This window comes from Lissotriton vulgaris, chromosome 6, assembly GCF_964263255.1.
Source record: "Lissotriton vulgaris chromosome 6, aLisVul1.2, whole genome shotgun sequence".
Lineage (NCBI taxonomy): Eukaryota > Metazoa > Chordata > Amphibia > Caudata > Salamandridae > Lissotriton > Lissotriton vulgaris.
The window spans coordinates 172,484,491-172,510,863 of record NC_141694.1 but is presented as its reverse complement, the minus strand read 5'-3'; the positions used below and the strand labels follow the sequence as shown (position 1 = coordinate 172,510,863).

The 26,373-nt window shown below is 41.7% G+C and overlaps 1 protein-coding gene across 1 annotated transcript; it reads left to right on the top strand.

Moving 5' to 3' along the window:
• The first annotated feature begins 14,147 nt into the window (after positions 1 to 14,147).
• On the top strand, positions 14,148 to 16,047 carry LOC147706968 (uncharacterized). The gene is made up of 2 exons (XM_086925153.1): positions 14,148 to 14,459; positions 14,502 to 16,047. Exon 2 carries the CDS (start codon positions 14,542 to 14,544, stop codon positions 15,400 to 15,402), a length of 861 nt encoding a protein of 286 aa, XP_086781279.1. The 5' UTR covers positions 14,148 to 14,459; positions 14,502 to 14,541; the 3' UTR covers positions 15,403 to 16,047.
• Positions 16,048 to 26,373: the final 10,326 nt, after the last annotated feature.

Below are 26,373 nucleotides of genomic sequence, written 5' to 3'. Positions count from 1 at the left end.
GAAATTAACGTGAGAGGCTGCCCTGTTGGCCTCCACTTTAAGAACAAGATGCGGACAAAAAGTGGAACAGGTAATGAATAATGAGATGGTATGCAGTGGACAGCACTGGCTGTCTGGCTCTGATAAAAGCAATTGCTATTTGTTTGTTGTGTATGAAATGAATCATTATATGTCTTCTGTTATGATAGTTAAAGGTAAACACGGGAACTATGCTTGAGATGTTGACTTTAATGACCGACGTGATAAGTTACTATTGTTCAATGTATAGCCAGCAGCCATGCATTACTGTTTTGTTTTTCTCCCTACTTCACCATATATTGAAAAATGTATACACATGCCGAAATGCTGGTTTTACTGCAATATGAACCTTCAATTAAAACATTTAAACAAAAATCATATGTCTTGCGGGGTTACCCAATGCACTCATAAACAGTAAATAACATGTCATGTAACATTTAAAAAGTCATGTACACAAAACAGAGCAAAAGAAAATTGTAGGAAACTCCAGTGGAAGAGTAGTCCGATGGAGTCCTTTATGTGTAAGACAAGCAGCCGACACGTGTTTCATCGCTATTGCGAATCCTCAGGGCTATATGTGGCTGTATCAGAACCAGAAGGTCGCATAGCTGATGATACTTCCGACCCAGCCAGGCCTGTGACCGTAAGTGAAAAATCAACAGGTAAGTGACCTCCACACCAAGTGTAACGTAATTGGGGATCACAATGTTGTGTATCATTAAGTATAGTTGAAGAAATCTTCAGTTTGTAGATGATGAGATCTACATTCTCTGTAGGTCTAGTAACGTTCTAAGAAAGCATACGGCCGAATCGAAGAACCGAAACACGATACCAGGAGTACGCAGCTTCTCTGCACTCGTACACATCAGATTTTGGCGTCTGTCTTCAAATCGATTGAAGTCGTACCCGACTCAAGGTTCTTCGATGTTATTTACTGTTTATGAGTGCATTGGGTAACCCCACAATTCCTAAAGTTGGTAGTTCACTCTACTAGTTGTTGATTGGTTCAAAGGGCTATCCACTCACCAAGTTGCACCACCTACACATAGCGAACAAGTATCCAGTGCGTTTACATAGGGCAGTGCACCCTTTTGCGTTTCTGACATTAAGCCTTTCAGGATCCTTCCAAAAATCATATGTCTTCTGTTATTATCTTTTACACACTAAATGTAACTCAAGTCTGCTCTGTTTTTCTTACCTTGTTTAAATCAAATTCTACTTTTACTGCAGGGGCCACTACGCAGCATTTTTTAATATGCAAAATGTCCTTGGACTCACTGTGTGTGTTGAATTTGACTGCATGAACAAGATTGAGTTTGCCAATATACCATGATGATGATGATGAGTCTTGATGATCAAAGCTACATAATATGTTTTTTCTTTACAGTCACTCACAGGGATGGATGGATGGATCATCTTCGTCGGTTTACAGAAAAACTATGGCCATTTCGTGAGTGGCAAATTGGTAAACCAGTAAACAACAACTACAGCGTAACTACTTGTCTGTCGCGGTATGGAGTGGTCGAGCCAGTGTAGTGTTGTTATGCCAGAGTCCAGACAGCAATTCATATAAAATTGCGGCTTTGTGGCTTGCTGCATACAATTAGATATGCTTTGTCTGTCTGTGTCAAAAAGGTATTCTAAATCTGGTTGCTTCATTCACTCAGTGGTGCCTGCCTTGACTGTCTATATGGGCCTGGCCTGATGTGTGCTAATTACTATCCTTGAAAAGGAGACTCAGAATACGCACTTTAGAAATGATGCTTGTATGTTGTAATACTGTCGCCTCTGAAACTGAAAGTGTTATTTTTGCACTACACGCTGTACATTATATTTTTTTCTCCGTGGTGTTTTAATATCACTTCCTGTTATTCCATCAACAATTACATGCCAGCTTTTATCCTGTGCGATGGGAAAAACGATTAACTCAGGCTTACAGTGGACAGTGGACAGTGTGTCTAGTCACCAAGATTGATCGACGGACCGTCAGATGGAATGGAGGAGTACCGCGAATAAGAGGAATGGCTGGATGCATGCAACTTCCCAAATTGAACAGGACAACTACAACATACAGTTACAGTATCCTCTTCACTTCTCCTTACCTTTTAAATAACGTTATTGTTATGAACTTCTATGAGTGGGACTCTGTGCGTTTGTTTGCTCTCTGCTTCAAATTCACCCCTCCAGCTATTTGATAAGTTTCTTTGCTATTTTTAAAACTAATTTATTGTACTAATAAGTGTTTATTCTCTCTGAGGGCAGATAGGCAAGTGAAATTGCGTAATTACTACAGCCCTGTATTGTCACATTGTTTCTTCATAGTTAGTAAGTTGTAGGAAGTACTACTTTTCAGTAACCTAACCATCCATTTAGAAAACAACTTCATGCATGCAGTAGTGCATGCACTTCCTTTATGTCCCTTAAAAGATTTATAGATATCTTTGTATCCAAAGATTTGTTTTTCTTCATTTGTTGTTTGTTCTGCTGTGTTTTTTTTCCCCTATCTCCACAAAACTTTCCCAAAATCCCCATTCCCATTCAATTTTCAAACCCTAACCCTCTTCACCCGGGCTGTGTGGTTTTCATTGAGGTGTGACTAAATGACAAAAATAATTCCAAACACTTGCTGGGGAGGATAAGGTGCAAGCAACCTCCTTAAATCAATGTTAAGGCAGCTACATGAATCCTAGGATATTGTAATTCAGCTTAAAAAAACAATAATGAGTTTTTCAAATTTATTCTGAATTTCATGCCCAGCATCGATTAGATCTATTGTCAACAACAGCATCCTCCTACACGTGAAGAAAGGATACGCTGCTTTGTCACTGTTCTTGTTGTAGCCATGATCAACCATACAAATATTTCTTTTCCATACTTATCTTCAGCATTGCTTAGGCTACAAATATATATTGTTCCTTCTAATACTCCTCTTAGGCAACTCGAAGTCTCATTTCCTTTTTTTTCGTATGCTGTTGCTGCTATTATGGTACCACTCTTACTACCACCACAACAATGGAATTTCTGACCTGGATGGATTTCATGGGCAACCGTAATCGCCATTTGCTATGCAGCCAGCTCTGTACCTAGCTCTATACTCAAACACGAATCACAGGTAAGATAAGCATTTTGGGGAGGTAGAATAATGGGCTAGGACTCGGAGGAGAGGAGAGACTGACATTAGTACTAGTAAAGTACTTGTAGGGCAATGGAATTCACTAACTCTGTTAGTGGCACTTTTGTAAATTTTTGGATGTGTTAGATAATTCATGCTGGTAAGTTTGAGGAAACCAAACATACAGTAACCCCCACCCACCACCCCACAAAATAAAATGAACGCGTACACTATGTTGAAGTATGTAAAATAAATAATTATATTTCCCTTAACAAAAATAAACTATTCAAAAGACCCAACCCCCCACCCCTAACCTCAACCAATGTCCATAAGAATGTCCCTCAAAAAGTCCCTCTGAATCCCCAAAGCCCAATCCCCCCCCCCCCCAACAGTCTTTAAAAAAGGGCAATGGACAGTCACCTCCGGCGGTGACCTATGGACAGGTGGTCCCGCATATCTTTGCGTAGGTCCTGGAGCTGGCGCTTCAGCTTCTCAACCGCGTGCTCCAGGTAGTCCACTCTCCGGCTGAGACGGCGCTGACGTGCCATCCAGGCTCTGGGGGGGAAGCTGTTGTTTTTGCTGCTCCGCGGCGGCGGCGGGAGTCTGTCGGACCATGGCACCGTACCACTGGAGGCTGCTGGCTGGTGGACCCATGGGCACTGGAGGAGGATGCAGCTGTTGCCGCCTCCTCCTCCTCCTGCTCGCGAGCCACGAGCCGCCGATATTCGGCACAAATGGCCTCCAGCTTCGGGGCCCTGGCCCAGACAGCCATCTCTCTTCGGGTGAGTTTTCGTGGAGCATCTATATGAAGAAAGAAAGAAAAATACTGCAACCAATACTCTTTAACATTAACACAAAATAATTCAACAGAAAGTTGTCTCACAGTAACACTAGCAACTTGCAAGCACAGTATAACATTTTGGCATGTATCTTCCCGCCATCTTTGTAGGCCTGTAACATTAGTGGGAGTTTCAGGAATTCTACTAGCAGCACTATGGACTCACTACATAGTCAGAGAGTACACCAGTCTTTTTGTTTTTTTCTCTTGTTTTGCGGAAAAAAAAATACTTGTACGTGAACTTGTGGTAGCCGGATTAATGCCAGCTCAGTCAGCTTGCACCCAAGAAAAACAGACACAAGGCATGATGACGCAGACTCGCATTACTTTAAGCAGTACAGGCTGGTGGGGGTGGGGAAGCTCTTACTTTTCTATAGGGGTGGCACTGTCCATACTCGGTTACATCAAGGGCTACTGCTCAATGTAATTTATATTTCACACTGCCCCCCCGGGCCTTGACTACTCCAAAAGGAAAATGAAGATTATCCATTTCTGATCATAAATCCAGCCGATCACATGATCTTTGCTTATATGATGGATGACTTTAGGTGCTTTGTTTTGATAGTTTGAGTGAACAACAGCGATAGGCCACCCATGATTGACACAACTGAAAGAAAATTATTAACATGGGATGCGACTGTGGTACCCATAATTGCCGGAGGAAGGGACTTAACTTGATATAATGTGAACTATACAATTCATGCACAATATATGCTGTGCTTGCAAAGTAAACTACTGTACTGTTAGTCAAGGGAGTATTTCTGAACAATCACAACTTCTAGTATTTGAATTTCCTCTGCTCTGCTACTCTGCCAGGGACATGCTGTTCAAAGTAACACTCTTCATCCACTGAACGCCTGCTCTGCATACACCTCTGCTATGAGGAAGAAGATACCATCCAGGCTTCCAAAGTAAATGTCTATCATTCTTCTTAATGTCTCAACTGGACCAACTTTACTTTTTCTCAGCAACCAACTAACACCCTTTTTATTTTATTTGGTAAATCACCGTCTTGACTTACATTTGAGTTTCACCCAAATGATATATTGCAATGCACACCACATATGCATTTTCTGATTCACCCACACAGGCAGTCATCTTTTCTTTCTCCTCCAAACATCCTCGCTTCAAGCAGCCATTCATCTGATTCCTTCCTATCAGCCACCTCTGCATGCATTCAAAAACACGTATATCATTCTTTACAGTCATAAATGTTACAACTCGCTCGTCCTTCCTTACACCCTTCTTTCCCTTTTAGTTCATCACATCCCTCAAGTTCATCTGATCTGACTTGGCTTCACGATAAAAGTTTCACAGCTGAGTTGAAGTCACATAGAGGGGGCCAGTGCTTACTCGAGAACTACCGCCGCTAATGCTATTGCTAAGTAAAGGGTGACTGTCTTCTCCGTGATTGGCAAAAATGTACTTCTAAATTAGTAACTGTTTTTAACAGTACAGTGTACTTGTACTAGTGAATTGTCTACTGTACAGTACATCATACACCCCTTTGCGAGCCTACTCTAAAATGTCAATAAGTAAGGAGTATGATAACTTACCACCGTCCGCTGCTGCTGAGCTATCCCCCACAGCAGCGCCTCCTGATGGCACTTGTGGGGCCGCCTCATCAGCCCCTGGAGTGGACGCCTCCGCGCTGCTGGCCCCGGCACTGGTGGTGTTAGGTGCCACATCCGATGTTGTGACGCCTAGAAAAAATAGGTCATATTTTTAGATGCCATACACCACCTCCTATTTCGTGTCGTAATGGAAGAAAATGTTAATACAGAAACAACTTTTAATTATTGGGACTGAAAAAAAGTGACGGTTTTGGGGAGGGTGTTAACTTTTTATATGCTTAGCCATAACATGCAACACTTTTTGGCTGAACTGATGAATGCTTGCTTTTTAATGTGTACCATTTTTCTAATTACAGACAGAAAATTCCACTGCCCTTCTGCCAACAAGAGCTTTTCAATTTTCACCACCTACTTCTCATCACCAGTGCCAGTACTTGAAGTTCAAACAAGGTGAAGGTTCCCGCACAGTTATTATAATAATTAGATGTGTTAGGTTGAAGTATATTCTAGGGAAGGGTGTTTAAACTTTAACGTCATCTATCACACTGCTCGCTGGGAATACTGCGCTATTAAAAATAAAGAAATTGTTTTTTTATTTGTTATTTGAAAATAAAACTTTAAAACTAAAAACACTGTGTGGTTTTTGTTCACGAGTGAGTGAGCGGAAGGGTTTGCAGTTGCACTACTGCACTTTGCAAGCATGCTTCCGTGACTCTGATAGGTCAGGACTTAGTAGTCTTCTTCTGTTCTTCTGGGTCGTATAATCATTGGTCAGACACACTAGATAGTCGATCAGGGGATTAGGGGTTCAACTTCTGTTCTGACTGACGTATTTGGAAAGTTGAACTGCACCTATCATCAACAATGTCCTATTTCTCTTGTCCATACTTCTGTATGTGCAGAATAGTCCCTGAAACACGAGCGGTATGGTATGCGCTTCTATCAAATCAAAAAGCCAACTATCAGCTTATTCTTGGTGGACATTGACATTTTGTTGTTGGGAATTATCAAAGCACTAACATTAAGAAGACTGGAATAGACAGCAGGGGAAACCCAGAGGACTGCACTCAGTGCCTAGAGCTATTGCTGGATCAAAGTTTTGTTTAACACCATTTGCCAACTGGGCAACCTTAGCTACCTACCTACACAGACCGACTCATAATAATAGTAAATAGTAGTAGCACAGAGAGTGATAGTACAGTCAGGATAATGTAGAAATAGTCTACAAGAAGATCAAAGACTATTTTGTAAAAAATAGAATTAGGAAACAGTTTGGAATGAATAGGTGCTGTAAAGGTTAGGGAAGTATAGTTATTAATATTAACAACAGAACAACTTACTGGGGCCAGCAGATGTGACCTCTGAGGACCGATCCTGCCCACCTTGTTCCACCGGCATCTCTGTTGTCTTGCCCCTGGGAGGTGCTACTGATGATCATGAAATAAACACAAACACGGATGATTGTTTTTTTTGAAATATTTGATTTCTTTGACCAAAATTTACAATTATCGCGGGGAAACAAATTACCAACAATTGCACTACATGTATTGACCTATCTGATCCGGTCAACTAGGAGGATAGTACAGTATTGTTGGATTCGCAGACCGTCTACTTGGAAAGTTATGTTGTAAATCAATAACTAAAACAACAACAAAAAGGTTCTACTCCGACTGCCAGCACGCGACGTGACAGACACTGTCCGTCATCATGATTGCAGACCACTAAAAAATGTCCTACTACTAAATATCAAGTCATAATATACTCAACCTATCAATCCACCACTATCTCTTCTTAGTGGCAGCAGGAGTACAAAGGAAGGACTGGACTTGAGTCTCTAGTCTCTCTAGCATTACGCAGTTCTGTAAAGTACTCACTCATACATAATCACTCAGGCCAAATGAGCAAAAAATTGAAAACAAGTAAGCATAGTAGCACCGCCAGTGAGCCGGCGAGCACCTGCAATCACAGAAGCTTTTGAAACATTATTTACCTGCAATGTAATCTCTAGTGTCTCGCATTACACAGTTCTGTAAAGTACACTCATACATATTCACCCAGGCCAAAGGAGCACAAAATTGAAAACAAGTACGCATAGTAGCACCGCCAGTGAGCGGGCAAGCACCTGCAATCACAGAAGCTTTTAAAACGTAATTTACCTGCAATGTAATCATCAGCATTCTTTCTCTTCGGAAAAAAACAAATTGCAATATCATAACACAGAGCAGGAGAAAACAAAGTAGTGATTAAATACTAGCTACTATTACTCACCAGGGCCCAGAATCTCGACTCCAAGCAGGTCAAGCAGTTCTTGCTCCCGGTCCAGGATGTCAGACCACCGGTGCGTCGCCTGGTTGTAGGTGCGCCCCGGACCCCAGACTCCCGATACATGGCCTGGCACACCTTCCCCCATAGCTGGCGACGCTCCCGGAGCCCGTACCCGGCTCCGGGCCTGCTGTCTGCTGCAAAGGTCTTGGGGCGGTGGCGCTGGACGTAGAAAATCAGTGCGATCACCTCCACCACGCTGAAGATCTCCCGGGCTACTACTTGCTACTCCCTTAAGAACCCACAAGAGAGCCCGGTACGGGGTGCGGGACCCTTCCCCTTGGTGTTCTTTCCGGCTCCCTTTGCCTTGGTCCTGGACAGGAAAGTAAAATAAAATAGGAAATAAAGAATAAGGAAAAGGTAAATAAAAGAAAAGAGTTAAAAAAAGTAGTTTTAAGTAACCAAAAGTAGAAAAAACACAAAATATAGATGTAGAAAATTAAAGAGATAGATAATGAAAAACAAAGGATTGCAAAGATTAAGGGAGGATTGAAAAGCATGTCCAGAACCATAGCAATGAATGAAAAACTAGATGGCTGCGCCAATTGTGACCACATGGGTAAGATCGAGCGATATTGTCCCTGCGAGCACGCAAAAACGGACGTGATCACGTAATTGCGCCCCGTACGTAGGAAATGCCCAACGCAAGCATGCAACTAGCGCCCGGAAACCGAAATACACAACGTGAACACTGAAAACAAGATGGCCACACCCATTTACGACTGCATGGGTAACTTCGCGGACGGCGCCTTGAAAAAAACCCTGCGAACACGCAAAGCGCCCCGCGAACACTTAAAAATAAAAAAAATCTGCAAATGCGCACAAATGTGCAAATTTTGCGGACCGCACATTTGCTTTCGCACTAATTCGCATACCGCGAATTCGCAAATTTCACCCATACTTACTTTGGAGACTTTGATGTTTAGAAGGTTCAGAGCCCCTTCCATATCTGTGGGCACTCCCTGATTTTGGGTGATCAAAATATTGGTCATGTCTCCGGTCTTCAGGGCAGGAAAGCCAATCAATACTCTTTTTGATTCGCCACACAATAAAGACTCTATCGTAAATGTAGCATGGAGACCAGAGTGAAAATACGGTTCTTGCACAAACTATGTTTCAATAGGTAACTGTGAATAACAGGGATATTTTTCGCCAGGAAATTGGAGTGTCATGAAATGAACAATAAGAGGGAGCACAGAAGTGAAATAAAGTTTTGTTTCTCACTGTTGTGTCATAGTTGTAGTCAATAACATCACTTTAAAAAGCCTCTCACAGAAGGAAACAGCTATGGTACCCATCTTTAACATCACATTTCCTAATAAGGAATCTCATTTAAAATGTTATTGTACATGGCGGGCCTGATGCTTCTGATTGTCTAGCTTTGGGATCACACTTAGGACCTCATTTAAAATTAGCCTGTCAAACATTTTCTCAGGTACGATAATGTCTAGAACCCCCAGTCAATTTTAACAGAAGTAACCGTGGAAAAAGGCCCCATATTTCCTGTCACATGTGGATTTTGGCATGGTAAACACCAGAATGCCCTGATATTCCCATGTGGTGCATTGTTGAATGGGTATTGTTGAATAGTTTGCAGTAAAGCAAACAGTATGTACTGACAATGGGGTAAGGTTTGCCCAATGGGAACTCTTTGCTCATTGGTTAGGGACTGTCCAAGGGTTGTACCAACTCACTGGCTAATGAAACGTATAAAGTGGCACTTCACACCCAGCTCATCTGAACATATCTGGAGCTGCTGAAGAATAGAAGAGGACTGGACCTTGGCTAAGTAGTGGACTGTCAGTTGGCTGACATTTTGCGTCACGATAGAGACATCAAAATATGCAAGAGGCACTTTTCCTGATGCAGCCAACTGACCAGAAGCAACAGGACATGGACTGGACTCAGCTAGTATCATCAGGTGGAAATAGTCCTGGCTCCTAAGTGCTGTCTTCGAGGTCCTGAGAGCCTTTTAAATGACCAAGAGAAACTGCTTCATAAAGTTGGAAAAAGTTCCTTTGAACCTCCAAGATCTCCTGATCTTCAGAGGGAACCTGTGGCAAAGTTGTCCACCCTAGTAGACTACTGCCAACACTATTCAGAGATCTCTGCTAGCTTGGTGCAGATTTCTGTGCCTTAATAGTTTAGATGTTCATGACGGAATGGTTCCGTCATGAGCATCGATCACGCTGTGCTCATGACGTAACCGTTCTGTCAAGACCACACCCTCGATTGGAATGTTTAGTACCGGGCAGAATTGGCGCCGCAGGCAAGGTGTTAAAGGAAGCTGCCGCCATCTTGGCTCTTCTGAAGGAACTGAACATTTGCTGAGGAGCTGCAACATTTTGACTGTCCTGAACAGAAAAAAAAATGACACCCACTGCCTGGGAGATAACTCCCAAGTTGTCAGTACAATTAGTGTTTTTGTTTTACAGAAATAAACTCTTGCTTTAATAGTTTCTCTATGAATAATAGAAACGGTCACTGTATTATATTGTGAAAACAGGCGGCCCCTCATCAAACGTCCAGTGCCATCAGGGAAGCTAATATAAGTTATTTAAAGACATGAATATGTCCACCAGACAGGTGGAAATCTCTAAATTTGATAGGTTGTAGTCCACCAATGTAGAGGAGTATATGCCTCTGGTGCCGTTGCAGACTGAAATTGAAGTACAGCATGCCAATCCCTTAAGGACTCCCCCAAATTCCATTGAAAAGTACATTTGGGATTGCTTATTACTTTGTTTGCCATTTGGAAAATCTTTACTAAATCTGGCTGTGATATATCAGATGTGAGAAAGGTTTAGAATGTCAAGTTTCATAAGATGATGAATAAAAAGAAGGAAACTTTTCCCTCTACTGCAACAACAATCCCTAAACGAGATTTGACCAAATTTGACTTAAATCTAGAACTTGGCCTCAGTGGGACACCTTTGCTTTATCATCTGCAGATAGTTTTTGACAAAAGTGTGTGACAAAAAGCTGTTGACCAGGTTTCGAAAGGTTAATAAAAGACAGACATATATTTGTTTTGCATGTTTTCCGCAGTTTACAGGAAGAAAAGGCAGAATGGTGAGCTGGTTTCGGATGGCTCTACTTTGTTACGACCAATATATAAACTGTAACAGTTGTGCTGTGCCAATGTAGGATAAAATACCACACAACAGATTAGTGAACCAGAATAGATGTTGTTTGCATTGTTTCACAGATTGCACCATCGGTAGTTTTCTTTCTGCGTAACTTGAATTTCCTGTTTTCAAACACTGGGCATGAACTAATTGGTTTTTGATTTATGGTGATTTATTGGTGTTGTGCTTACTTAAGGAGAACACCTTTTCAAATATTAGGTGAGTTAAGGGCCTTTAATTTACAGTGCAGTATTCTTCGAGCACCCCTTTATGTGTTCTTTCTACATCTATGTTTCTTCAATTTGAATTTGGCAAAGGGGTAGTTGGTTACCAGACCTTTAAATAAATGCTTTAACAGTGATTGGTTGCATGTTGGTATCTGCTTGCGTTTGTATTTCCTCCTTGATAATTAGAAGTTCATTCCACCTGCTAACTGTTCTTCAAATGGGTTGTGTCTTTTTGCACAATATACCTAGAGTCCCTGATTCTGAATATTTTATTTACTTACTTGAAGTTTTATTCAGTTTTTCATTTTTATTTCCAAAGTTTAGAATGCCTTGTCAACATTTGGTAAGAGCATTGAACTATCTAGGCTATTGATTTCATAATGAAGAGCTGGAACAGCCAGCTAGAAAGCCCCATTTACTCAATGCAGTATGAGAACAAATTGCCAGAACCACAAAGCCATTTGAGCATATTGTTGCACTTGTGCGAGGTCATAAACCTGCTTGTGCAGAGTAACACATTTCTCTTTGAATACTCTGTGGTGTAGTTATGGGGGAGGCACGGTTCTTAGGGACGGTGGAGGTGAGCAAGTCATGTCTATCGACTACCATCATCCCCTCACACCCAGAGAACAAGTCCATTAGCCACCAACCTTCCTTTGCCCCTAAACAAGTCATCGTCGGTCACCACCCCTGCTCATACCTGGACCGGGCAGCAAGCTTGGGGTCCACCCGGGGTGGCAGTCGGTCTAGCTAGGCCACTGGTGTAACCAGTAGTGCAGCTGTACAATGTCTCCACAAAACCTCACAGAAGCTCAAATTACTTCACAATATTTCATCATTCAGTAGTGAAACAATCCTAAAGTCCACTTTACAAACCTTGTTATAAAATGACATGTTTCATAAAATCAAAAACAGCAAGGCAATTCAGGGCCTCATCATAAATGAGCACCTTATGCTTTCTGTCTCAGAAGTACTGAATAAATGACAACTAACCTTTTACCAAGTGTGGGAACTATGTAGTGAATATTTTCACTGTGACCATGATGTGAGAAACGGGTTTGTTGGTTTAGGGGAATGTGACACCTTTTCAAGCAACATCCACAATTCTTGTCTGAGTGAACCATAAAGTTAATAAATTAAGCTGTGCTTACCCCTCTCGTATCTTGGCACAAAAGTTACGTTTTACTGCAGCACACTAACAGTATTTTTAAAAAAAAGTTTAATATAGGCCGAACTCGACCCGAAGATATCGGGTATTAGAGCGCTTTACATGAGTACCAGTTTCATTACAGACGGACACATTCATTTTTGTTAGGTGCAGCGAGATTAAGTGATTTGCCCAGAATCACAGGATGTTAAGCATCTCTGCAGAGACTCAAACCCGGTTCCCCCGCTTTGAGGGTGACCGCTCCAGACATAAGGCTAAATCCTCTCCCCATCAGACTGAAAATAAAACACAAGACAAACTCTCACTAATTTACAAAAATAGAGTAACATTTAATAAATTAGTAGAGACCCAAATCACAAAAACCCAATAGATTGAACTGGAGATATGCAATTTCAAAGAGTTAAGGTAAGTATAACACCTGAAAGCACAAAGCACCACTTGCAGCTATCTGGTTATGTGAGAGAAGGTGAAATTCACAAGTTCAGGCCAACCGCCTTGAAGCTTGGACCTGACACAGGGACCAGATTAGATCTGCTGAACAAATTACCAACTAAGGGCCAGCATAAAGATGTCCATTTATGATGGTGGAGGACACTTGGAGTGGGAAGAGCATCACAGATGTTCATCGCTATAGCACGAAGAGCTGGCCGGGCATTGCAGACGATCGTAGCTGTAGTGCAAAAAAACCTACTGGGTGTAATGTTTGTTGCTTAAGCTTTGCATTGGTGACTCCCATGGATTGTCGATACTATAGCGTGAAGTGCAGCTCTTGCGTTGCCAGACATCACTAGTGGTCATTGTCGCGTGAAGAGTCAGGTTCACTTGAGCCTGGGGTTGGCAGCCGGCATGGACAGCAAGATCTTGATGCAAATGACCCCGTTCAAATTCTTGAGTAGCCTAAAACTTCAGGATTTCTACTTTTCTTCTTGGAGGAGCTCAGTAGGTGCCACACCAAGGGTCCAGGACCTGAAGGGCACCTTTTTGGGGAACAGGAACTCACTCCAGCAGATTCCAGCAGGGCTCAGGCAGGTCCAATTGTAAGTCCAGTACAGCTGGTTAGCTGGGCAGTTGCAGAAAGGTCTCTGGAGTGGCGTAGCTTGCGCGCCGGCCAAGATGGCGGCGTAGTCCCGGAGCTCCGCATCGAGCCTCGGCGCTTTGTATTTCTCTGCAGCACGGAGGGGCTTCTCTACGCGTGGTGAGCCGTTTCGGAGGACCGGAATGTGAGACGCGTTGCCAGCCGTCTTTGTTTCCCGGCTCCGAGTACATTTCAGCTCCTTTTTCGCGGAGGATAGATTATTCACGATCGCGGCCGCCATTTTGTGCGCCGGCCACGCTTCCGAATAGCGGCCGGCGGGAAGGTGCCTCACAGAATCCAACCATGCCGCTTTTGCTACCAACCACCCTCCAATGCGGCGTTTCTCAAAGGTGAGCCTCCCTGTTGAAATTTGATGTGCTTCATGATGCTCATTATACTCTCGCTTGGAATGCCCTAATTTCAACCGGCCGCCATTTTATGCGTTTCCACATCTCCTCACAAGATCTCCTGCACTTTTCACTTGACGCATAGTGGAGAGGTTATTTACGACATTTGAACATTGCACTCTTACATCAGCGGTCAGTCATTGCTTGCAGATTGCCTTACTCCTGATGTTTTCCTGCATTTGATCCTGCTGACATCCTTTGCTGGATTTTATCCATTAATTTGTGGAGCTTTTCTTCGCTGCACAAGGCATATTTGACTATTGCAACATGTTATTTTTGCCATTCTCGCAATTTCTTTTTGTTCCACTACTTGCATGCCGCTTCTTTTATTCCATGCAAAGCTCTCGCATAACCTCTTCTTCTTTGAGGTGATTTTACTCAACTTTGTCCTTCTGGCTGTGACGAACCTGCTTTGAGACTATCATATAACAGTGCCTTTATTTTTCTCAGGATATTCAGAGCTTGCTCCAGAACTTTTCTGTTATACTACTAGCTTGACTGCAATTTTATGCTCTTCTTCTGCTGTGCCTAGACACCTACGTCCTTTCACTGGACTCATTGACTTTTTTCAATTGTTTTCTTGAGCTCTCGTGGGAAAAACTTCGCAACTTGATGCTCACATCTACTTCTAGGGTTCCGGTTGGTTCGGATTCTGACTCCCCTCTCCCAGACATGGAGGAAAACCGTCCATCAAAATCAGAAACACCGCACGGAGCCATTCCAAAGACTTCCAACGTGGGTAAGACGCCATCCTCTTTGGTTTCTTCTAAGCGTCTCAAAAAAGATCCACCTTCTCGTGGGAGTTCTTCCTCCTCTTCCTCTATGGATCTCATATTAGAGGAACTACGTGCTCTCAAGCCTTTCATGGAAGCCACCACCAAAAATATGCAGGCAATGCAGGAGAAATGGTCGTCTCTGGATGCTCGTGTTCTCACCCTGGAACAGTCCGCAGACTCCTTGCAATCCTCTTATTCTCGTATTTCGTCCATGGAGGCGGAGATCCTACTACTAAAGCGACAGACAGAAGATTTGGAGAACAGAAATCGCAGAAACAACCTACGCCTCTACGGCCTTCCGGAACTTTCAGAAGGGTCTAATCCCACCTCCTTCTTCCAGTCCTTTCTTGCTAAGATTTTAGATGCACCAGCTCTATCGTCTATCAATATTCAACGAGCTCACCGTCTTGGCCCTAGAGTTGCTACCAAACCTAGAGGTCTCATCATGCTTTTCCTTCAATATACCAACCTTCTTCAAGTTCTTTCTGCTGTCAAACTCAAGAAACAGATCATTTGGGAAGGTCATCGTCTCTACATATCACAGGATGTCTCCAGGGCCACCGCAGAACGCAGGAAGCAGTTCTTGGACATGAGACCGCAGCTTAGAGCCCTCAATGCTAGATACGGTCTTTTGCATCCTTGTCTCTTCAAAGTTACTTATAAGGACAAAACAACCACCTACGAGGATCCTGCAGCCTTACAGGCCTTTCTTCGCCGACATGGTCCTGATGTCATGGATATGTCCAATCCTGGATGACTGGCTTATTAACTCTCTTTATCAATGCATTTGAATGTGGTTCTGATTTTTCATTGTTTGCAATGTTGACGTTATGAGGCACTCCATGTTGTTCTTCTATGTTTTATCATATATGTTCACCTTTTTTCCATCCCACCTCCCTTCTTATTCCTTGTATGCTCACGTATTTATCCTCATGTCTCTCTTTTCTCAACAGGTACTCCCCATCATCACTTCACCTCGTTTTTACCCTACTCCCCCCTCGTGCTGCCTTTTTTGGATGTCATAATATTTGAGGTTTTGATGTTTGCTTTGGATGTTCTCGTCGTCGTCTCCTGCCACCACCATCCCCCCTTTTTGTTTGGTTCTCTCATTTTCATAAGTATGTCTTTCAGTCGTTCGTCTCGGACATGTACTGTCTCTTTCTTCTCTATTGATGCTGTCCTCTTTCCTACTTCTCATATCATGAATTCTTCTCAACTCTACTCTTTACCCTCTTCTTCCTCTTTCCTTCTCTATCTCATCTTTTCTGGAATTATCACTGCTCTTATCCTTGACTTCTTTTTCATTTCACCCATCTCTTCGACTTTTCTCATTTTTTCTCCATTGTATTTTTATGCATTATTAAGCATGTTGCTTCTAGTTGCTTTCTAAATTGTTTCATTCCGTGTAACGACATGGAACGTTAAGGGATTAAATAATCCCATTAAAAGGCAGAGGGTTCTCTCGCAAGACTTAAAACTGATGTTGCCCTCCTTCAAGAAACTCATCTTGATGAACCGGAGGCTTTGAAACTTAAACGCTGTTGGGTAGGTCATGTTCTCTGTTCTCCTACGACATCTAGGAAGAATGGTGTTGTACTTTTGTTACATAAAAAGTTAAATGTTTCCTCGATTACTCATGACTGTGATGTTGATGGCCGTTGGCTTATTGTTAATTTACTCATAGATAACATTCCTCTTACCCTTTTCAATGTATACGCTCCTACTGCAATCGATAGATCTTTCTGGCCAGCTATTTCTTCCAAGTTGTCCTCCCTTACTGGAGATTATATACTCCTTGCTGGTGATTGCAATCAGATTGTGGATCCCTTCCTTGACCGACACTCAAAAGTCACTTTTAACCCCTCTAGAATGCACACGCAATTTCTGAATTCCTTTAAAAATAATGCCCTAGTAGATATTTGGAGATTATGCAATCCTGACATTCGAGAATATAGTTTCTTCTCCCCTCCTCATCATTCCCAATCCCGTATCGATCATATCTTTCTCAGTAAACCCTTATCCCAACATGCTATTCGTTCAGAGATTGGCTCCATTTTACTTTCAGACCATGCCCCAGTTTTTGTAGACCTAGATCTACTCCCATTCTCTCCACAATCTGGCAGATGTCGATTTAACAATGCTTTACTATTAGACCCCACTTTTGTTACTGAATTTACTGCTTTTGCCAACGAATTTTTTCTTTTAAATCAAACCCCTGATTCTCCCTTTGTTATGGTCTGGGATTCATTTAAAGCAGCCTCTAGGAGTTTTAATATTAATTTTGTGTCATGGCGGAAAAAATTACAAACGGCCATATCGGAGAAAATATTAGCTGACATCAAGGCTTTAGAACATGCTTATTACGCCTCTAAATCTGATTCATCCCTTAAAGCTCTTATTGATGCAAAAATCTCTTTTAATAAATTTACAACAGATGGCGCTTCTAATACCCTACTCAAATGTAACTCTAGATATTATGGAGGTAAAAATAAAATGGGGAAGCTCTTGGCTAACTACTTAAAGATTCGTAAAGAATGCACAAAAATCCAATCTATTAAAACCTCTTCTGGTGAATCCACATTTAAAGATAAAGAAATTCTTACAGAATTTGCTAAATTCTATGACACGCTTTATACTCCAGAACAGACTCCTACGACTGATCATCTTCTTGCTTATTTTCATTCTATCCCTTCTCCCCCGATCTCTCATGTTGATTTTCACACTTTGGAACAAGACATTTCTCTTTCTGAAATCTCCCATGCTGTTTCTAAACTTCACCATGGTAAATCCCCAGGCCCGGATGGCTTTACAATTCAATTTTATAGCCATTTTGCTTCTCTTCTTCTTCCTAAACTCCTTCTTTTATTTCAATCTTTTTCTGACGCCGGCTCCTCTAGCGGCTCATTTCAACAAGCCTTAATTTGTTTTATTCAAAAAGAAGACAAAGATCACTCCCTATGCAAAAATTATAGACCAATATCTTTGGTCAACACTGATTACAAAATTCTAGCAAAAATATTAGCCTTACGTATGGACCCTCTTTTACCGGATATCATCGGACCAGAACAATCTGGTTTTGTCAAGGGGCGTCTATCATCAGATAATTCCAGAGGTTTTCTTAACATACTTGGCAAATCTTCTTCTCTCACTCTTCCTTTCGCAGCTATCTCCGTAGATGCAGAGAAGGCTTTCGACCGGATTGGGTGGGACTTCATGTTTCAGGCTTTACGTTGGATCGGTATTCCTCCTAAAATTATTTCTATTATATCTCTACTTTACTCCAACCCCCAGGCTTCTATTTTTGTTAATGGAATGTCCTCGGATTACTTTTCTCTGCATAGAGGGGTTAGGCAAGGCTGCCCACTGTCTCCCTTACTTTTTATTCTAGCCTTAGAACCCTTCCTTACTAAAATTCGTTTAGACAACACTATTTCCGGTTTTCATTTTGGTTCCCAACAAGTCAAACTTTCGGTTTATGCCGATGATATTCTTTTCTATTGCTCCGACCCGACCACTTCTATTCCTTCTTTTCTTCAACAAGTTTCTTCTTTTTCTGCAGTTTCCGGGTATCGCTTGAACGCTGACAAGTGTGAAATTCTACCTTTAAATCCTCTCTGTCAGAAACATCTTTTTTCTTCTACAGGTTTTTCATGGCAACCATCCAAAATCAAATACCTAGGGGTTTGGTTTGCTCTTTGTTATCCGATACTCTCAAACTAAATTTTGACTATGTATATAAAAAAATGGATACAGATATCACTCGTTGGCATCCGCTCTTTTTGTCCTGGTGGGGTAGACTCAACTCTATAAAGATGCTTTCTCCCCTGCTTCTTTATACTATTTCCATGCTTCCTTTACACATTCCCCACTCTTTCTTTAAGAAGATTGATTCTTTGTTACTGAAATTCCTGTGGAACGGTAAACGACCTCGAATAGCCCTCGCTTCTTTGCGTAAAGATAAATCTCATTCTGGAGTACACTTTCCCGATTTCAAGCAATATCACCGTGCTTTTTCCCTGAAACAATCGATCCGCTGGTTTTCATCTAATTTGCCACATCATCCCCCTGTCTGGCTAAACATGGAATCTTCCTTCATTTCCCCTTTTACTTTCCTTGAATTCCTATCTTTTACATCTTCCTTAACTCGCCTCCGCTTTTCTATTCTTTCACACTCTGGTAAACTTCTTTCTCCCTACTTAAATTCTTCCTATCCGTCTCTTCTCTCTCTTCACGAACAACCGATTTGGAATAATTCTATTCTCAAAATCAATAACCGTACCATATATTGGAAAACTTGGCATTCTCGAGGAATATCCTGGATATCTCAATTATTAACTCGAGATATACCTCTCTAATTTCAGGATCTTCAATCTCTTTTTTCTTTGCCCGCTTCTGCCCGAACACAATACAACACCCTTTACCCAGTCTTGCTCTCATATCTTCAAAATCTTCCATCTTCCAATGAGACTCCTGTAGATCGCAGACACACTTCCCTCCTATTGGAAACCTCTCCCTCGGCATCCACATTATATAATTATTTCCGTCCTACCAATGATAGATTAAAATCTCGTACTGAACTTGCATGGGAGCTGGACTTTTCTCAGACCTGGCCGGTCCTTTTTTGGGATAAAATTTGGACTAAACTTCATAAGACCTACAGAGCTGCTAACACTACCCAGACTTTATTTTTCATCTATCACAGAATTTTATTTACCCCACTTGCCTTATCCCATTTTTCAACAGACACTCCCTCTTCCTGTTGGTCCTGTCCATGCCCCTCTGCTGATCTCAAACATATGTTGTTCGACTGCCCTCCTATCTCCCAGTTCTGGCAGTCGGTCTGGAAGCAAATTCAAAAGATTTTTCAGTTTCAGGTCCCCTTCTCGCCCACATTAGTTTTCCTTGGTTCCCTCTCATCGGATCTTCCTCCTCCCTCCAGTCACTACCCTTTACTTGACCTTTTCCTTGCCGTAGCTTTACATGTTATCACTTCTAATTGGAAACAAGCTGCAAATGTTACTTATCAATCCTGGTGGAATGCAATTTGTTTTAATCACCATTTAGACATCAATTATGTATCTCCCATCTCCCTAGCTATTAAGCGTGACCTGCTTTGGCTCCCTTTGGTAACTTATCTCTCCTCATCAGCTACTGTTCATCCCTCTCCTGCTCCGGATACAGTTGAAGTTAGCAAGCCCCCGTGATTTCCTTAATTCCTGTTTATTTCTTCACATATTTGATTACTACTAATATTGTGTTTTTTATATATTGTATTTTGCTTATTGTATTTTATTTTTTATGATATGTTCATAATTTTCATGCTTGTAATGCTTACTTTTATGGAATTTTTTTATTTTCTAATGTTTACTTCCTCCACTTGCTTATTGTAACTCTTCTCTTTCCCCTCCCTTTCCCCCATTCTTACCCTTTTTTCTTCAATAAATCAAACTTTAAAAAAAAGAAAGGTCTCTGGAGCTTGTTGTGTCAGTAGGTCATTTGGCTAACCCTTGGAGTAACTTCAGAATGCGATGAAGGGTGCAGGTCCAGCCTTTCCTCTCAGACTGCAGGGAAGGCCTTAAGCAGCAAAATAGCCCTCTGGTAGCTGGCAGGCCACGCCCAGAGCCCCACCCTATTTATTAATACTCCTACGCTGGAGTGGCATACGTTGGACTAGCCCTCTCCCCTTCCGCTTCCAGGGGAGAAAACATAGCTACATGACCGAGCTATTCCCCACTGCCTGAGGTAACATGGTTTTCTCCACTGTGCACAACACTACAAGTATCAGTAGTATATGTTCACATGGAGAGGTTTATGCTTTGCATAGTGAGGTCTGTCCAGCACATCACCGCTACCTTTGGTAGTGTGTGCATATTATTATTGGGCGACATCCGTCCTTCAAACATACTTAGATCCCTATCACCCAACATTCAGCTATAGTGCAGCTGAGGGGTCATGGCATTTTGGGAAGGTTCGTTCTTGCCTCAGTGGTAGTAGGGGGTGTGTGATCAGGGGGAAGGTCCTGGGGGTAGTGGCGGTGGGTGCCCTGACCTTTTTGGGTGTCGGAGCTGCATGATCAGTAGCTTTATGACGTGTTGGTCTTTAGATGTGGCTCTACGTTGGGCTCCAATTCGCTCTGTAGGTAGTCGTCCTGCTTTACACCAGTTAAAGGCTGATGTTAAATTCTTACTGGTAACTCGGCTTATCGCCTGCTTTTTAGATCGCATCGCAGATTTTGCTGGTCGTTGAAAATATGGGGAAGTGGTATTTTCGTGGTTTTTTTCAACGGGAATGCCTACTCTGCCTAATATTAGCGTTAGTTGTTGCTCTCATTTGTGGTAAATATTTTGGAGGAAGGTATCAATGGAAAAGTGGTGGGATTTGCAGTTTTCACCAGGTTGAGAATGGGATGATAATTTAAAAACACAGAAAAAAAGATAGGTTTAAAGACACATTAAATCACACACTTAAACAGTCAGTCACACACCTACTAAATCCTCCATCCAGACACTTATACATCCACTCATTCTTCAATACAGCTAATACATATTTAAATTTTAAAGATAACCACATTCCCTGGATGATGTCAGCAGTGATGTCATCAGTGATGTCATTTGAGATGTCATAAGTAATGTCACTGATTATGTCATGGATGATGTAACATGTGACATCATCAGCAGTACATGTGGGAGTGCGGGTTATAGTTAGCTCAACTAACTATACCGGGAGAATTTCTATTTGTATGAGTGAAATTTCCAACTAACTATAACGTCCCTGAAACCTATGATTTTTTCAGTGAATATCAAAGGTTTTTTAAATGCTAATTACTAACTATAACGTACCTGAAACTTATGTTTTTTTCAGTGAATATATATATTTATATTCACTGAAAAAAACATAGGTTTCAGGTACGTTATAGTTAGTAATTAGCATTTAAAAAACCTTTGATATTCACTGAAAAAATCATAGGTTTCAGGGATGTTATATATATATATCACAGATTGCCGCGTCTCACACCCAGCACGCAGAACTTCGTACGGATGGCAAAGACAGCACGGACACGGACCAGTTAAGTGCTGAATTTTATTCGTGCAAATTCAGCCGCATGACGTTTCGGCTCCGAGGAGCCTTGCTCACATGACAACATTCTGGGTGAAAAATGCTCAATTTAAATTGCCTGTAATTGGATGCAATAGCATCACATGATTGTGCCTGAGAGTTAACATGGAGAAAATACTTTGACATGTTGATCAACCAGAAATGTTACACGGGTCAATGTTTAAAAATTTGCATAAATCGACACAAAGAAATACAACCATATATTTATATATTACCTACTGGCGGTCGCCAGTAGGTACTTATAGTTAGGACCTAGTTTCCATAGGAAATCCACAATATTCTATTGGGAATAACTTTGGCGCCGGTTGATAAATCTTTGTGAATTAATCAAAAAACATGGCCCGTTACGCTGCGCTCCTACCCTGAAAGTGTAGAAGGGGTTCGTGAAGCGGGGGCCAAGAAAAAGATATGTTACATGGGTCAATGTTTAAACATTTGCATAAATCGACACAAAGAAATACAATCATAGTAAAATACTAGAAAATCAGTGTGAGTCAATAGTAGGAAAATGGGGAAAATAAGAGTCAAGCGGTTTTCTAGAAAAAATTGGTGGTTAAATACCTGTTCCAAATGATGTTGTAGGGTGGAGCAGTAAACGTTTCAATAATTTAACATACCGTACTAGATTTCAACTCAGTCTAACTAAAGTGCAAATGCATTAAAATATGTGCAAAATACGCAATAGTGCAAATAACATATCTAGATGTTGATAACATCCAATGTGCAAATTTTATCAAATCTGTGCAAAGACTGCCAAAATAGCCATTCGCTAATATGTGCAAATAACAATTCTAGTAGGTACAAACATTAAAAACTGCAAGGAATATTTCATCAGAAACATGATAAAATATTTAAAATTCATAGTCTATATACACCAATGCTCTTTATTTACAAAAAACCTTACTCTGTGTTTCTCAAAACAACCCAAGTTGTCTCTATTTCTGACTTCTATTTATTCTCCATGTAGTGAAATAATAAAAAATGTGAATATTATAAATTATGGAAATCATCATAAAAGTAAGACTGTTAGGGAATAAGGACCCATAAAGTCTAAATGATGTATTGCACAATTCTCCCATTAAATATTGCTCTAGTCAACAGCAGCTGCACAGCCACACAACAGATCCTGATCCAAAAGAAATAAATGTAGCAAAATTCTCCATCAATATCATTGTGTTGGGGCATCACCTGGCAATCATAGGAGGGAAGTATCCCCAGCCGGGTCAAACCTCCAATCAAAGTACCTGGTCACCAACCAACCACAGGAAGTGAAAAAGACACACATAGCAGTAACCAGATAAGACAGTCATAAATAAAGTGGAATTGATTATGGGAGGCAGGTGTACATGTCCTCAGTTACATGCAATCCCCCTGGTACCTTGGTGTCAAGGTGGAGAATGTACCGGGTTTCCAATTTCCTGAGTTTGACCTCCCTGTCTCCACCCCGCCTGCTGGCCTTGACTGCATCAATGACAAAGTATTGTAAGCTTGTATTTACACTTTGATGGCAGTCTCAAAAATGCCTCGCCACCGGGTACATGTTATCCCCATTTGTAATAGCCCGAAGATGTTGGAGGATACGTTTATGTACCAGTAACTTGGTAGTGCCCACATATTTAAGTGGGCATGGGCACTGCAATACATATATGGCAAACTCAGTTTTGCATGTTAAAACCTGAGTTATTGGGTGTTCTATTCCACTAAAACCATCTGTAAACGTTTTTACATTGACACCATGGCCACAGGCCTTACAGGTTTTGCACCTGAAGAATCTCCTGTTATTCTGCAGCCATGTAGTTCTCTCAATAGTCTCAGGGCTGGTATCTACCAGTTTATCTCTAAGTGAGGGCACCCTGCTGTAAGTTAATGACACCCTCTTTGGCAAAGTGGCACCAATAATGGGGTCACTGGCCACAATGGGCCAGTTTCTGTTAACAATCCTATAGATCTATTTATGTTGTTTACTATTGCCAGTAGTAATTCTGAAGCTCTTAGTTTCATCATTATGTCTCTTATTTTCACCTGGCTGCAGCACTGAATGATCCTTATTGCTGCATTTAGTAAGGAGATTCTCCCTAGTTTTAGTCATGGATTTAATCCTGGCCCTCTCAATGAGTTGTTCAGTGTAGCCCCTTTCTAAGAATCTACTCTTGCTCTCACATTGGGCAACTTCCACATCACTGGGGTTACTGCACACTCGTCTCAAGCGCAGCATTTCACCATACAGTATGCTGGAGACAAGATGAGCTGGGTGTGCACTTGCAGCATGTAAAATGCTGTTACCCGCGGTGGCTTTGCAGTAAATTCTTTTTTCCAACCGTACGTCCTTAATATACAGTTCAGTATCCAGAAATGTGACAGAGTTTTGACTTAGTGTGGCAGTAAATTTGAGGTTCAGATCATTCTGGTTGATGTCATTAATGAACCTCATAGCATCTGCTTCATTGCCCCTCCACACAACCAATAAATCGTCGATAAAACAATACCATCCTATAACGTTACTCTGAATTACCTGCCGATATTCGGTTTTGAGGACCAGCTCCTCCCAAGCTCCCATGTGCAAACATGCAAAGCTTGGGGAGAAGCTGGCCCCCATCGCAACTCCCTGCAACTGGCGGTACAGCAAATTGGTATACATAAAAATGTTCTGTGTCAAACAGAATTCCAACATTTGCATTAGCATGACATTATGATCATTGAAAAAGTGGGTACGTCTGGATAAATAGTATTTGACCGCTGGCAGCCCATCTGCATGTGTTATACTAGTATAAAGGGCTGTGACATTCAGAGCGATTAACCAGTCCCCCTCTAAACATTCAATGTGTTGTATCTTCTGTAAAAAAATCCCCCGTGTCCTGAACATAGGATTCCAATTTTTGCACATATCCCTGAAGGAAGTAGTCAATGTACACGGACGTGCGCTCTAATAAACCACCCCTGACCGAGATGATAGGCCTGCCAGGGGGGTTTTTTAGATCCTTGTGTGCTTTAGGAATAAAAGAACATAATGGGTGTAACAGGGTTGTCATTTTTGAGGTATCTATATTCAGAGTCACTGATTATTTTGGTCGATTTCCATTTGAATAGTTTTCGTTGATAATCCATTTTAATCGATCCCAGAGTCTGGACGTTAATGCGCTCATAATATTTGTGATCGTTCAATTGGAGGTAAGCCTCTTTGTCATAATTTGCTCGTGTCATGAGCACTATATTTCCACCCTTGTCACTTCCACAGGTTACTATGCCTTTTTTCTTGGTTAGACGGGTTGTGAGGGCTTCATAACGCTGAGAAAGAGTGTTGTTTTTTTCTTGGTGATGTATGTATTTCTCGGCAGATCCTTAAGTTGTTTAACAACATTCTCATGGAAGATGGCGATGGCATCTCTGGGAAGTACTGGGGTGAAGACTGAAGGGGGTTTGAATGGGGTTGTTGCTGATATCTTGTTCCCAAATTCATCAATTGTTCCAATTTCGTCTATCATGGGCACCACTTCCCCATAGCCTGCCCCTTCCGTATTCCACAGTTCCGTGATGATTTCCGTGCTCTGAGAGATGTTACTCATCGCCGCCTTAGTTCCATTCTGCAATTGTGTGGCCACTTTAGACTTGGAATTAAGGGCGTATAGTTTGCGGAGTTTAAGCTTCCTAACAGCCTTGTAGATGTCGCATCTGATGGCCGGATAATTGAAATTGCACGGTGGTGCAAAAGTCAGACCCAAATTCAATATTTCTTCCTCCTTGGGTGTTAGAATAAGGGAGGTCAGGTTAATGATCTTTTGATTTTTGATTCAGATCATTCTTGCTGATTGGCCGATCCCTGCCCCCTGCCTCTCTTCTTCCTTTGGTATCCACCTCTTGCTCACCCTGTGCCTCTTGCGTCGTTTGAAGTTTGCCCATTGTTTGCGTAATTTTTTCGTGTCCGGGGCCTTAATGTCTGAAGTCTCTCGTGACATAAAAAACGTATTTCCTGTCCAGGTGATGGTTTAGGAAGGGCTCCCGCTTTGGCTTGTTTACGGCGTTCAGAATCGGATTCAGTTTCCACATCAGAACTGAGGGCCGAATTTGATGAGTCTGTCTGTCCTTCATTTTGTCGGTTCATTCTGGATTTGGACTGAGGTTTAGAGACCCCACTGTGCATGGCATAATTTTTTTTCGTGAACGTGAAAATTTCGCCCAACTCGTAATCCATGCGATCACGTTGACATTTTTATGTTTTTATGTCCATAATTTTTGCCTCCTCTTTCTTCAATCTCACGTTCATTTCCTTGGTTAGTTTAGCTCTTTCCTCGTCCTCACCCATTGTTTCTAATTGCTCATTAATAGTTGCTATCTCCGTGAGCAGTTTAGCCCGGTCGATGTCCGCATATTTGATGAGAAGCAAAACTTGGTGGTGCGATGCCTCCAGGTTGCACTCCACCCATTCCCTCATTAATTCAGGATTAGGATCCTCGTAGGTGGGAGCTGCTAGTATACGCAAGCCCCGGGGAATACGGTCTACCTCTATGTATCTCTGTAAAGATTTTGATTCCCACCACTTTGATTGTTCGCTTCTGGATTTTTTTTCCCGAATTTTGAATAGGTCTTTTAGTGCTGTGCTGCTGCTGTTACTGGC